Source organism: Trachurus japonicus, chromosome 23, assembly GCF_045865225.1.
Source record: "Trachurus japonicus isolate A0001 chromosome 23, Traja_1.0".
In the NCBI taxonomy this organism is placed as follows: domain Eukaryota; kingdom Metazoa; phylum Chordata; class Actinopteri; order Carangiformes; family Carangidae; genus Trachurus; species Trachurus japonicus.
In genome coordinates this window covers 12,631,955-12,647,830 of record NC_140929.1, presented here as the reverse complement: position 1 = coordinate 12,647,830, position 15,876 = coordinate 12,631,955, and the positions used below count along the sequence as shown (strand labels likewise).

At 43.3% G+C, this 15,876-nt stretch overlaps 2 protein-coding genes across 3 annotated transcripts in view; one reads left to right on the top strand and one right to left on the bottom strand.

The window, feature by feature from the left end:
* Positions 1 to 15,876, bottom strand: part of wnt5b (wingless-type MMTV integration site family, member 5b) — an 80,907-nt gene that overhangs the window by 16,921 nt on the left and 48,110 nt on the right. The gene's annotated exons all lie outside the window — the stretch shown is intronic.
* fbxl14b (F-box and leucine-rich repeat protein 14b) lies at positions 12,075 to 15,418 on the top strand. The gene has a single exon (XM_085768704.1). It carries the CDS (start codon positions 12,772 to 12,774, stop codon positions 13,972 to 13,974), a length of 1,203 nt encoding a protein of 400 aa, XP_085624830.1. The 5' UTR covers positions 12,075 to 12,771; the 3' UTR covers positions 13,975 to 15,418.

The following is a 15,876-nucleotide window of genomic DNA, read 5'->3' as shown; positions in this document are numbered from 1 at the left end:
CTTTCACAGTTATGGAGGTCAGACCAGGAGAGAGTTGTGGACTGCTGTAGCTAAATGTGGCCATCAGAAGAAGACACGATTGAAACAGAGTGTACAACACTTTCACCACTTTATCTCGAAAACAGCACTTATCTTTGGCGTTACATTTTTTCAACCGAAGAAAATAATCCACAAAGCGGCATTTAAACAGATATTTGATGGGGCGTTGTTTAGCTCAGTGGGTAAAGCAGGCGTCCCATATGCAGAGGCTATTAGTCCTCTATAACCCATATAGTTTGATTCCATTGGTGGCCCGTTAATGCATGTCATTCCTCCTCTCTATGTCCCCCTATTTCCTGTTTCTCTACAGCTGTCCTATCATTTAAAGGCATAAAAGCCCCAAAATATATCCTTAAAAAAACAAAAAAACACATATTTGATCATGTCATGGACAATTTTAACATGACTTTTCTGAAGGTCCTGAACACACTAGGATTCCCACGTTAAGACAGGCTTACAAAACCCTACATTAAAAAAAAACCTGAACCCTCCCTTTAAGTAAAATGTACTTAAAAGTGAAAGTGGTCATAATTCAGAAACAAATGGCCCCTGATACCAGTCATGTGTGAGTGGTCTTTTACAGCAGCGGTTTGTCATATTACTATTTTATATACTGTCGGGTATAATATGTGACAGTGAACTTTAAAGCCTCATCATATGTTTTGCATCAAAAACCTGGATCGGCCAAGCAACTGGTGACTAAAGCTGTCAAATAAATGTCAAGTAAAAATTACAATACTTGCTTGTGAAATGTTCGGTTGCATGAAACAGACTCAAACTTGTAGAATAATAGTTTCACCGTGAAGTGAGAGTGGTGATTTTCCACTGCAATGCAACCTGGACAACTTCCTTTGCTTCTGACACAGAAACAAGTCTCTTGTCTTCTCTCTCTCTGTCTCTTCTGCCTCCAGCGGGAGGTCAAAGGTCAGGCTCAGCTGCAGCACACTGAGCCTGCAGCCTGTAGGGACTCTGGGTCTAAGGACACTTCAGCAGGGCAGATGTTTGCACAGGATATAGATGAGCTTCAACAACATACCAGTCCAGCAGTTTTGTGCTCTGCAAGAAACTAATACTGTTAAAACTAAAGGGCTAACATTAATGTTCAATCCACAATCCTTACACCACCAGGATACAGAACAGAGCAACTATTAAATAAGTGTTGTTTCTTAAATTATTATTCAAATGTACTGTGAGGTTTTCCATTCTTTCTCTCCTGTGATGTGATGTTATTCAGTGAAAGCCACCAATGCATTTTCACATCAGCTCTCTGTCATCTTACTGTATACCCACTCCTCCAAGCTCCTGTTGTTTTTCTTTTGATAATATGAAAAAGAAAAAAACAACAACAACAAGGCAGAGCAGACGTGGGAATATGCACCAACTTTGAGCAGAAACATGGACACATTTGTACGAACCAAAGAGCTCAGACTACAAATGTAACCACAGGGAGCCCATGGGATGATGAAACTACCTGCTCCATTTACTACAGCTCTGCCTCTCCTTCAGTCGGTCGCTCTGTGTCCTCCTCCCTTTGTCTGTCTCTCTTCATGTCTGTTCCTCTTCAAGAAACACACACACACACACATATATATGAACAGCAACAAACTGCCAAATGCAGCTGCTCATATCATCCTCATACACGCACACACACATGAACACCCCAGGGGAAATGCAGTGGGACTTGGAAGCAGCTGAGAGAGACTTCTTTGGAGAGGCCATCGTTTTTTTTTGTTTTTTTTTATCTGCATCTTTGTTTCTTGCACTTTGCATGTGTGGTTGCATGTAACTCATCCTCTTTTATTTTCACCCATCCCATCATCATCACTTCTTTTCCTTCCCTCTCCCCACACTCTCCTCTCTGCGTCTCCCTCCCTCGTCACACTCGCCTCCTTCACGCACTCCATCTCTCTCCCTGTCTCTGTCCATCTCCTCCCTCCTTCCCTCCCTTCATCCATCCTTCTGTCAGCTGGCAGAAGATGAGTCATGCCTCTAGCTGGGAGGCTAAAACTCTCTCTCTCTCTAAATATATCTTCTCTATACTTCTCCTCCCCACTCTTTCTACGTCTCTTTCTCCCTTCCTTCTCGCACTTCTCTCTGCTCTTCATCACCATCTGTTTCTCTGCGTCTCTCTGCTTTGTTCCCGTTGCTCCGGCACCGAGCTCTCTCCTCCTTCCTCCCTCACTTTCTCTCGTGCTTGTCCGTCCCCCGTCAGTCTGAAAGTCAGATTCATCAGCCGTTTATAATTCTGTTCATCCCCCTCGATCTTTCTCTCCTCCTCTTTGTCTTTCTCTCTCTCCAAACACTGCACCCATGCATCCATAAAAAGCTGTTCTCACGCTCCCTCGTCTCTTAAATGTGATGACGTGAACACACATACTCTACATTTGTTACATATACCGTAACTTGTGTGTCTGTTTGTCTTGTGTCCCCAGCTGAACTATTTTTATTCAAGAGGATGAAGACATTTACAAATACCCTGTATGTGTTGTCTAGGTCTTGTCTATATACAAACTTTTTTATCTTAGCATGCTACATGTCCATTTTATGTCCACATCTATATGTTCTTGTATATTTGTATATTTGCAGTGTAAATAAATGGATAAAATGTAAAATAATAATCCTGAATTTGTTGTTTTAATCAATCAGTTTTATTTGTACAAGTTATTCAATTTCAAATATGTGTCCAATTTAGGTTATTTTCATGACGATTAAAAGAGAAGTATACTTTTTTAATGAAATTGGTACAGTTACAACAGTGACATGGTGGATGATGTGGAAGTTTCAAAATAGCTGTAATTTCTTAATTTTAAACCAAGTAAAAATATGCTGCTTCTTCTTTTAGTGTTTCACTGTTTAAAAGATATCAGTGTTTATTTTTGACTTAACTGAGAGCCATGAACATGTCAGGCTGTTTTGCTCCTTTGCGGCAGTTTTCAAGGTTAAGAGAGAATATCCAGTCTCAACTTTTTACGACATGGACAAGAAGTCTAACTGTGCTCAGAAAAAAAAAAATTATTGCGAAATCTTGAAAAGCCAAAGTTTTTTTTTTGTTTTTTTGAAAAGACTCTAAACAAAAAGAAAGAATCCAACTTTATTGTGAAAATCCCCATGTATTCACACCTATGCTGAGAATCCATATAGCAGTGTCACAACAGGTGATTCAGCTTTACATCTCAACCTGGTCCATCACTGACCTGATGATCTATATTCTTGTTTGGTTGTGTACTTAATTGGCTCTTAATTGAATCGCTGGACTGAAAAAATTGAAATCATGAACTCTTTTTCCTGGCTGAAAGTCATACGGATAGCTTTGTTTTTAGTGCTATTATCATCAGCAGTTGCAGGTTTCAGCTCATGGTTGTGGCTACGTGTTATTATTTAATTTTGTCTTATAACCATATAACGGATTTGCAAAGGGCCAGTGTATGAAAACGGTGCTTCCCAACAAAGGTGGGTGAGTCTAAACTAATAAATAAGCAGCCGAGACTGTCAACTGAGAAAACTCTGGCTGGCCTCGTTTGGCACTGGACTGGAACCCTGGGAGGCTGAATCCCTGATCGGGGAGCCCAGGGAGAGGCTACTGCAGCTGGGCCAGATCCCCTGGTTTCCCCCCTGGTGCCCTGGAGCTCCGCTGGTCAAACTACACTGGTCTCCTGATCCCCTCCCTGGAGAAATTAACACACACATACACACACACACACACACACACACACACACACACACACACACACACACACACACACACACACACACACACACACACACGCACGCACACTCAAACATGTACAAACAGAGTTTCAAGCATACACAGATGCATACTCATGCAGAGACAAACACACAAACAGTCTGACACACACATACCACTGCAAACACACACACATTTTTGTTCTCTGCCTCACTAACCCATGGACACACACACACACACACACACACACACACACACAGTCCGCTTCCAGTAAACAAGAGAATGTCAAAATAAATAAACTTCTTGACCCTCTGGGTATGTAAAAGTGAATGTTTTTGTGACACACACATGCACGCACACTTTACCTAATTATCAACAAGCAGGACTTACACTATCTTACACGCACGCACGCACACACACACACACACTATGAGGCGGTGCAAGTCTCGGCTGGTCTGGCCTGATTTACAGCTCGCCTCTGAATTGATTCATCTGGCCTATAAATCCCCAGGAAGTCTTGTACTGTGTCAGGTCAGAAAACACACACACACACACACACACACACACACACACACACACACACACACACACACACTGGTGCACACAAAGTTTTATGTCTTTTTAGCTCTCACACAACATTTGGAGAGTTTGTTGAATTCAAATTTTTCTTTTTACAACAACAACAACACATGCACACACAATGGAAACTATAATATCCCCTCTATGTAATGAGAGAAGTCTCTGCAATTTGGATTTCAGATCTGCTCCTTGAGCTTCACTGGCGAGGAGTGGCAGATGAGGACAGCTCCAAACTCAAAGGATGACACCTCTCACAAATCTGACATCAATACAATGTGATGGGTCTAAATATGGACTCAAATGTTGAGGATTATTTAAAAAATCTCTGATGTGGGATGAGTAAATTTATGAGTTATAAATATTTTGGCAGCACATTCACTGATGAGGCATCTTTGTCTTGACGCTCTTTTCATTTACTGCTATTTATGGAGACTCTTTCTCAGACATCTGTTGATATTTCACTCATATTACCTAAGAAACATCTCAGTTTATGGTCTCCCTAAGTTTTTTTTTTTTTTTTTTTGGCTTCACCACAACACTGGGGCCGACTCAGTAACCATAAATGTCTGAGTGAACGATCATATTTCCACCATTGGTCAGCTGAATGCCATGTGACTGAGCTGGACGTTCTCCATTGGTTGTTGCTCTTTCAGAATGAATTGGTGCAAACAGGTTTTATCAGTGCGACGGTTACATTCTGCATTTATTATCGACTACATCTGTTGCCAGATTTGGAGACTGGGTATAAACCTGGTAAATCTGGACTGTGTATGAATGAGAAAACTGTCTTTTAACCCCATATGGAGTCACTGTAGTGTCAGAAATGGCTCATAACTATTGTGCTCTAAATGCAACAATTGCCAAACTTCAAGACTTGTAAGTAAACAGCAGTTACTGCTGATGGTGGATATGTAGCAATAGCTCCTTTAGGCAGTTTTAATGAGACAAATAAACTTGTTACGCTCCATCTGATAATGTTTTGCATGTGTTGTCTTTATCGTCATCCAAGTTATATGGTGTTTACACTCACTGAATAATTTAAACCCACTTCTACCTGTTTGGGTTTTTAGCATTTAGATGTCTTGTTTATTACGTAAAAACATCTCCACAAGTTTCACACTTGCCAAATCCCCAAGTGTGGATTTAAAGGGAAGCAGCATGATTTCAACAGTTAGCAAATGTTTAAAGTTTAAATGTGTTATACTCAGACTACACCAGAGGAGATTGTTTTTACCTATCTGTCGGGTGTAACACAAATGTTTGACACCCAAGTAGCAAAGTGAAAACTTATTGAACAGACGCTGTTTAACCTTCATCTTGGGAGTTCAGTTGTTGTCTCCTTCAAACTCGACTGAAACCTAGTTTTTTATGGGATTTTGCCTCCAACTCTGTGGTGACATGTGAACGTCCACATCAAACAACCTGCCTAGTGCAATTTCTAAGATTGAAAATTAGCTACTTTCCACCTTCATGGCTCCTTGCACAAACACAAACAGAGAGACAGAGAAAAGACACACACACACACACACACACACACACACACACACACACACACACACACACACACACACACACACACACACACACACCAATATGCAGCCTATTCATGCCAACAGATGACAGAGTGCATTGAGAAAATGCCAAAATGCTGACTACTGAGGGAGAGAGAGCACACGGACTGAAAAATCTCCTATGTCAGACTGCAGAGCTGGCAGAAAAGAAAAGCATTGTTGAGGACACACACACACACACACACACACACCTAGACAGCCTGTGTGGTGCAAAAACTGGAGCAGGGTGGCCGTGCATAACACACACACATACACACGCACACACACGGACACACACACACACACACAGCCTGTGAGGCATTGTGGCGAGACAGGAGCACAGACGAGCTGTCAGAGAGAGGGAAGAGAAAGCGAACAAAAAGCAAGAAAGAGAAAGAAACACAGGTAGAGATGGATGGAGGGGGATAAAGGAGAGATAGGGAGAGATGCTCAGAAAAAAAGGAGGCATCGCCCGGTAATGACCCTCAGTTGTCTTCCTCTTTTTTTTTGCATCTGCTCTTCCTCTTCTGCATTTTGTTTCCCTGACTCAACTTTTTCTCTGGCGCCTCACCTCTCTTTTCAGTCTTTCACCTCGCTGTTCATTGTCACTGTCGTCATGCTCACAGTTGTCCTGCCTGTCACACCCAGCCCTCTCTAGTTATTGGTGGAAGAAGGGATGGATTTTAATAAAATAATAGAGATGGAAGAGAGGAAGTTCAACACTAAATGCCTCGTGGTCCCACCAAAAGGAAAGAAAAGAAATTCCCGTGTGAAACCGGTGCTGCTGGAAACCTGTTATCGTCTGGATTGTTTACTTGCAGAACTAGTTGGAAACTCTAACAAGTTCTGCGCCAAAACCTCAGTTCTTGCAAGAATCAGCATCATGTTTGGATATTTTCTGATGTGACTTCTTACAATGCTGTGATCAGAACACGTACAGTCAATATTTCATCATATATGCATGCGGCCATAGTTTGAAATACCTACGCAACTACATCAGATTCAGATTCTGGGGGATTCTGTGCTGTGTAGATGGGACACAGTGTTAAAGCAGAAGTAAGCGATCCGGTGGTTTTGGCTAACTTCTTGTCAGCCGATGGAGTGAGCAGTCCCTGCCCTCGTCCCTACGTCACCACATTCACGCGCATCCCTTGGCTGCACACACAGAGAGGACCGCCCCTTTATGCCGTTCTCTCTCCTCATTGGATAAAGGTTGTAGGATACAAGGAAAGTTTTCTCCTCGGCTTACAGCAGAGCAGAGTGACTGACAGACCCATGTTTCAGACCAAACACTCTATGTAAGTGATTGCTGTCGGAAGATATAACTATTTAAGACTTATTAACACAAACATTCCGCTTACTTCTGCTTTAACAATGAACACTTGCTGATTTCCTGTTGGAAAAGGTTTATGAACTAGCAGTTTATTTTCTCATGACTAGTTGTCTATTTATATTCTGACAGTGCAAGATAATTTAAAAGTTGACAGAACGAAAAAGTTTATAAAAATGAGCAACGGCTAAACTTTTACTCCATTAAATTGTCACGATTGCATCTCAGGTATCTGATGTTATTTTTTCAACAAAGGTAGAGAGGAGCTCTAAGGGTGGTTGTACAATAGACACACACACACACACACACACTGTACTGCACAGGTGAAGCCCCAGTGAAGCAAGGAAACACCTGAAGGAGCATGAAAGATTCATCACTTACAGTGCACATTATACAGCATACACACACACACACACGCAGACAAAGGTTTAGTGTATCTCAGTGCATTGTTACTGTCTGCTTTCTCTTTCATGTGTGGGTGTGCATGTGTGTGTGTGTGTGTGTGTGTGTGTGTGTGTGTGTGTGTGTGTGTGTGTGTGTGTGTGTGCGCGCACGAGTGGAGGAGAATCTACAGAGTCATGGTAATATCCATTCAGGACGGTGTCGGCTTTCAGGGGGGAACGTGTTGACACACGCCCACGTAACCTTGGCAACCAGCAATCGCTGCGGGTGCAGATGAAGCACGTTGTCGAGGCGAGCAATTATCCAGCAAGAGCCCTCCCCTGAATCATCAAATACAGACACATTAAGACACACAAACACACACACACATAGCTACACAATGCACAAAAGCAAAACACACACCTGCACATGATGGGTCACATGATGAGCTGAATCTTAGGAGAGGTTCTTCAACACTTATGGGAGATGACACACACACATACGCGCACGTACGTACACACACACCTGCATGCCAAATCTGACTCTTGGCATCACTTCAACATTTCGTCCTCCTCTTTTTTTCCCTCTTATGCCATTTTTCAAACCTCCATTTTAATATTCAGAAAACAGCATGTGTCTCTCTTCATCCCGACTGATACCTCCTCTAAAAATACTCCTCCTCTCTTTCCCTCTGACCCATTCCTGATTTTTTTCCTCCCTCGCTTTTCCTCTCTCTGCCCTCGTCTATCCATCCCTCTCGTTCTCCTCTCTCGCTCAGTGTGAGTGCAAGCTAGGGCCCAGCGGGTTTTCCAAGAGAGGTATGACACACCACAGCAATGCATATGCACACACACACATAGCCTACACACGCACACACACACACACACACACACACACACACACACACACACACACACACACACACACATAGATGCAGCTGGGATATGAGGCAGACAGAGGGAGACAGAAAAACAGAAAAAAAATGCATGCTGAGCAACTACACACACACATACACACGCACAGGCAGGTCATGCAGAGAGAGCCTCAGCTACTGCTGCTGAGGAGAAAGCCTGTGGCACACACACACACACACACACATAGGCTACACACACACACACATAGGCTACATACACACACACGTTTTCGCTCCTTCTTTTCTTCTTCTATTTATCTCTCCCTCCTTTACCTTGTCATTCCTTCTTTTGCCTTTCCTGCCGCTAATCGTCTTTCTGTACGGCTCGAGAACAGCAAATGGTGGAGTCAGCTGAGTGACTGACTAATGACACACACATATACACACACACACACATAAACACACACAAACACACAGGCACTTCTGGTATTAAAACGTTTGCTAATAACCTCCTACACAACACAGTCTGGTTGGCAGTCTTAAAGCCACATTGGCAGGGTTTTATTTTCCTTTTTGAAACCAGCAAACATAAATTCATCAGGACTACTGCTCCAAAGCAGGTTTGTTCTAACAGAACATTTGGGTGAGGCAAATAGCAGCATCCCGGTTTATGACCAAACTAGTTTTTGTCTGCTCCTTCTGGTAAATCTCGAGAGGTTTCTCTACCTCTCGCTGCTCAGCAGTGGCCACAGTTTATCCACATATTAATCTACCGCCCTCTTTAAAACTCAGGGTGCTCACACTGTCATTATAAAGCTTGGTATTCATGTCAGGATCTCTATTTTGAAAATGCATGACACACTCTGTGCTCGGGTAGCAAGGACGTAGGTGTTGGCAGCCACAGGGGACAATGCAGTTAACTGCTTTGTTTTTGCCCTTGATGAAGTTACAGGATATAAGTTGAGAGCAGAGGGACGAGCATTAAAAACAGTCACCAGACAGTTCTGATCAATTAAAATGTTCAGCCCAATTTTTTTTTTTTTTTACCCATGTGGAGAGTCACTTTTATCATGATCTGACATTTTAAAAAAATCATACTATTTCAAAACTCTATGAAAAGGCTAATAGATATAAAAATAAATACAAATTGTTTTTAAGAACCTACATAACATCACATCACAGCTCGGAGGAGCTACACTAAATTTGTTTCTGTAAATTCAAAACCATTATTCAGTCCAACTCAGCTTTGCCAGTTTTTGTATAATTCATGATTATGTAAAGATACAGAGAGTTGTGGTCATGACCAAGTCTCCTCCACCTGGAGGGAGATATTTTAATTAATGTTTATATGACACATGCTGAAAAGAGACACTCCTGATTACATAATAATACCTACTGGTGTTTTCTGTGAGTTGATCATGTTTGTTCATTTTCTTCTGATGGGGATTATGAATGTATTTTTAATATTTTAACCAAATAAACAGAGACAAAAGAGGGGTTAAGAACCCAGTGGAGAGATGACAGGGAGGTAGCGGTCTTTACAACCTTTGAGCTACTGTATGTGGTGAATTTTCAACTAAGAAAGCTGCAACTTTGGAAAACATCCATGAGATGCGACTAACTCTGGCTGCCGAAGTGTCATATTAGCTTTGGCTGAACTTCAGGATTCAATTTTTTTTTTTTGCATGCAACGAAGAAGGTGGATTCTCACTCTGTAGTCGTGTTGGGAAGGCACAGGAACAATTACAGCAACCATCCTTTCAGGAGAGGGAGAACAGAGGGGATGAGCGGGAGAAGTGGAAGCGAGGAGAGTTGCTGTCAGTTGTGCACGGCTGCCTCTTTCATGTAAAAATGCCTGTTTCTGCAGCTCTTCTCCCTTCCTGTTATCCCTACCTGATCACTGTTGCCTCTCTCCTCCTATCGCTCTCTCTCTCTCACCCCAACTATGTTTCTCATCAGCTCTTCCTCTCTCGTTCTCTCTCTCCCTCTCCTTTGCTCTTTCTCAACCACTCTGCCACACTTCACTGGCTTCAGCAAACGGCTCCCCTGTCATATTATCACACACACGCACGTGCACACACATGCACATGCCCACATGCATACACACACACACACACACACACACACACACACACACACACACACACACACACACACATATGCAGTTAGAGGGAGAAATACAAACATATAATATACTGTTTACATGAAAGGGCCACATATGCACAGCCATATGTCCTGCTTTCTGTGCACACACATACAAACAAACACTGAGACACACACACACACACACACACACACACACACACACACACACACACACACACACACACACACACACACACACATTCTCCAAGGCTACTAAGGGGGTGACAGAGGCCCACTGCAGGGGATGAAAGTTTCAAAAAAAGAAAAAGAAAGAAAGAAAGAAAGAAACACTGTTCTCTCTCTACACTTTGAATAAGTAAACTATCTGCTATAGTCAGTTATTACCCTTACATATATGTACTGTTACACTCTCAGTAGGCCTACTAGCCTACCAGCTGAGACGTAAGAGTTTTCAATTCAAGGATCAAAACATAGCCTAAGCAAAGCCAGATGTGAGATAACAGCTTCAAAGTGATTATTTTGGTTCTTTATGAGTCACAAGGGAGAAATTAAGTTTATTCGCACACTTTACAAATTATTTTACCACTAGTCATTTAAGGACACTTCACAACTTTGTAAAAAATATATATCCATCCCTTATGTGTGTACTACATATGGCAAGGACAGTGTAATAATATAGAAATAGGGAGAGACAAGAGCTCAGATTAAACTGGCAAACAGGCCTAGCAGTTGGATGTTTGTCTCAAGTGTGTGTGTGTGTGTGTGTGTCTCTTTTTGCACGCACACTGACACAAACTGTGATCTCCGGCTTGAGGCTCTGGCAACACTGTGCCAAATACCAAGCCAATAAAGCATGTTGAAATTAATTAAAAGAGATTTACTCTACATTGTTTCCGCACATTATCAAGAACATTATATGAGTCCGGCTGATGTTTTATTACTGATTTTCAGCCACACTATTTTTTTTTAATATATATATATTTGAGAGATGAAATGTTGATTGATGATCTGGGGGCGTGCATATTTATTTTCTGGTTTTGCAATAAAGTTAGTCAAAGAGAAGAGCAGATAGAAGAGAGGCTGTTTACATGAGACAAAGAACGCTGTATTCTGTGCTGGGGCCGTTTTGGAAACGCTCTTTTATTACTATTTCCACGAGTACAAAATCGCTATAAAAATGACTAAATGTCGGTGCCAAGTAAACGGACTGAGAGGGGCTCCTCCGTTTGGCCTTCCTGTGTTTCCTGTGTGGTCCGCTCAAAGGGTTAAAGCCCAAAGTGAACTGAATTGTAAGAAGTTGGTTTCCAAGGGAAACTGTTCGCACCGTTCCAGCTGAGGCGGGATGGACCAACTGCCTGACACGGCGGGGGTAGGGGTGATTGAGTGAAATTGCAAATTAATTTCGCACCGCATCGCTTATTAAATATTCACATACGCATTTCATTATGCTGTCGCGGCATGATAACACTCGCGGTAACGTTGTTTGTTATTTGGTCTGATTTTGACAGGAGAGATTAATACTATTACTTGCCTCCACCCCTCCCATTCAGCCAGAGTGCTGGGGTCCCTGCCAAGTCGGTTTGAAAAGAGCAGACAAAGGCTTTGAGCTCAGGACGCCCCTCTCTCTCTCTCACTCTGCCTACAAAGCCAACCTAACTCTATCTTCCCCGCTTTTCTAACATGGAAACGTTTTGTAATAGGTGGCGTTAAAGAGTGTTGGTTTTATTTTTACTTTCTTATACTGAAATGTACGACCGTCTGGATCCCCGCTCGGCCGAGAGAGGAAGGCTTTTTGTAGGTATAATACAAGGAAGCGTCGTCTGAGAGAGGGAGAGAGAGGGGGAAGGATTGACGCTTTTTCCTCCTCTCCTCCTCCTTCTTCCTTTCGCCCCCTCTCCTCCTCTTTTTGGCGGAGAGAGGGGTTGAGGCAGGAATAAACGCTTTTTTGGTTTTTTCTTCTTTCTTTTCTTTTTTTTTTTAAATGCATTTGAATCCTACTGCGCAACCAGACCGGATCACGTGGGATTGGAGAGAGTTGGATCGATTTTGCACAGTTCAATGTGAGAAAAAAAGAGAGAAACAAACAACTCTTTCTTTTCTTTTTTCTTTTTTACTTGTGTGGATAACTGGGACTGTTGATACTTTTTGCATTAGTGCAAGAGAAGAGGGGGTGTTTTGAGTGGGTTCCTTCTTTTCAGCCTTGGAGGTGTGGAGTATTAATTCTTATATGCCTGGGTTTTGAAAAACAATGGAGACGCACATTTCGTGCCTCTTCCCGGAAATTTTGGCCATGATTTTCAGCTATCTGGACGTGAGGGACAAAGGCAGGGTAGCCCAAGTGTGTATCGCTTGGAGGGACGCATCCTACCACAAGTCAGTGTGGAGGGGGGTGGAGGCCAAGCTGCACCTCCGCCGGGCCAATCCCTCCCTGTTCCCCAGCCTCCAGGCCAGGGGCATCCGGAGGGTCCAGATCCTCTCCCTGCGCCGCAGCCTGAGCTATGTGATCCAGGGAATGCCTAACATCGAGTCCCTCAACCTGTCCGGCTGCTACAACCTTACAGATAACGGGCTCGGCCATGCATTTGTGCAGGAGATCCCATCACTGAGGGTTTTGAACCTGAGTCTGTGCAAGCAGATCACAGACTCTAGTCTTGGCAGGATAGCCCAGTATCTGAAGAACCTGGAAGTACTGGAGCTTGGTGGCTGCAGCAACATCACAAACACTGGGCTGCTCTTGATAGCCTGGGGCCTCCACAGACTCAAGAGCCTCAATCTGAGGTCCTGCAGGCACGTCTCGGACGTGGGGATTGGACATTTGGCGGGCATGACCCGCAGCGCAGCAGAGGGTTGCTTGAACCTGGAGTACCTGACTCTCCAGGACTGTCAGAAACTGACGGACCTGTCACTCAAACACATTTCCAAGGGCCTGACCAAGCTCCGGGTGCTGAACCTAAGCTTCTGCGGGGGGATCTCTGACGCGGGGATGATCCACCTCTCCCACATGGCTTCCCTGTGGAGCCTCAACCTCCGCTCCTGTGACAACATCAGCGACACGGGAACCATGCACCTCGCCATGGGCACCCTGAGGCTCTCTGGGCTTGACGTTTCCTTCTGTGACAAGATAGGGGACCAGACCCTGGCGTACATTGCCCAGGGGCTGTACCAGCTCAAGTCCCTGTCCCTGTGCTCGTGTCACATCTCTGACGACGGGATAAACCGGATGGTGAGGCAGATGCACGAGCTGAGGACCCTGAACATTGGACAGTGTGTGCGCATCACGGACAAAGGGCTGGAGCTCATAGCTGACCACCTGACCCAGCTGGCGGGCATCGACCTGTATGGATGTACCAAGATCACCAAGAGGGGACTGGAGAGGATCACACAGCTCCCCTGCCTTAAAGTGTTGAACCTTGGACTCTGGCAGATGACAGAGAGTGAGAAAGTGAGGTGATTGGAAATGTTATTTTGTGTGTGCGAGTGTGTGTGTGTGTGCAGTGTGTGTGTGTGTTTGCCTTTTCTTTTAAGGATGGGGACAGAGGGGGGCACAAGGAGCAGGAGCAGGAGGTGGGGTGGATGGTGTATGGGTGTGGAGACATCATTTCTTATTTAAAAAGAGAGAACCCTTCCTCTCCCTCCTGTGTTAACGGTGTGCTTCTCCCATGTGACCGCAATCTTCTGTCCAAAATGTTTTATTTTTCTTTCTGTTGGCCTTGCAGGATCTAAATTAGTGTTTGATATGACTTAATATTCTGCCTGGTAGGAAGCAATTAAAACTTGCTTTTGTTGTGAACTCATGAAAACCCCTGTTAGCGATTTGTTTTGATCTCATTTTTGAGTTTTAATATCTCATGAATTCACGACATCGGACTGGAATAACTTGCAATGCATATCAAGCTCGTTTCACACATTTCAAAAAGTGTCTTTTTTTTCTTTCATACTGTTTAGGATAATCTGCTCCATTTACTGACACTTGCTTCCAGAAAATTCTTGAAGTGAAACTTGCATCCATACAAACTGGCACATTCCTTTTTTTTTTATTTCTATTTTTCATTTAAAGCAAAAGTGAGGTTTTAAAACTTGGGTATGAGACTTTTTTTGTTTTTTTACGGTGAGTCTGGATTTGAGACATTTAACGACTAATCTCCGCTACAGCCATCACGCCTAAAAACATTTGGCTACCTCGTATGTGGTTGTTTTCAAAGGGTGTATACTGTTAAAAAAAAAAAAAAGAAAGAAGAGGAGGAAGAAGGAAAGCGAGAATGAGAGACTGGGAGAAAATGTGCCTAAAGGGACTGTGTCTGCCCCCTCCCCCATCCCTCCATCCCCTCCCTCCCTCCCTCCTTCCCTCCCTCCATGAGCAGAGCTGGAGAAAGGAGACCAGGACACAATCTAACTACCTTTGTTAATTTACCCCCATAAACAGTAACAATTTCCCGGAGAGAGACAGAGAGAGAGAAAGAGAAAGGGAAAGGGAGCTGTAAAATCTAGTCGGATTACAACAGGACGGCGCTTTATGCAAAAAACAAAACAAAACAACATAAACCCGCTTGTGTAGTAGCTTTTTAAAAAATTGTTTGTTTCCTTCATTTTTTAATGGGTTAAGTCCAACTCCAACGCCCTTTATAGAGACGTGCTGTGTTCAAGCTTTGACCAATATAAAGGAGACAAGATTATCAGCTTACCCTTAGGAGAAATACCTATAGTCATCCTATAATAATACTAGGCTGTAGAGATAGAGGAATATTATAGTGATACAATACGAGGTAACACGTATTGGCATAAGCAGGCCATTATTAAACGCAATATATTTGAGTTGGGAGTATATTATAGGAATATTTTGGCATTTTTTGTAAGGGATGCTGGTGGAAATAAATGTCAGTGGATGTTGTTCAGAGCGTCGTACTTCAAATTGAAGTGATTTCTATGTCTTATACCCTTTATTGATCGAAACGAATCAGGGTTTAGCTCTATGGTTTTTTATTTTCCCACGTTATTGCCAGCACAGGTCGCATTCATATTCATGTTGCTGTAGAGTGGAGAGAGGGAGGGAGGGAGGGAGGGAGAGAGAGGAGGGTAGGGATAGACATCTTTTTCCTCCTCTTTTTCTCCATCTCTCCCTCTTTTCTCCCTGAATAAAAAATACCCTGAATCCATTTTGAGACATGCTTAGAAGAAGGAGCAATCGATTATTTTTCTTTTCTCTCTCTCCTCCGTCTCGGGTTACAAGCGGAATGCGTTTCTCTCTCTCACTCTCTCTCCTTCTTACACACACACACACACACACACACACACACGTACATACGCACAGGCGCGCGTACACATGCACACGCGCGCGCACACACGGGGGCCTGTG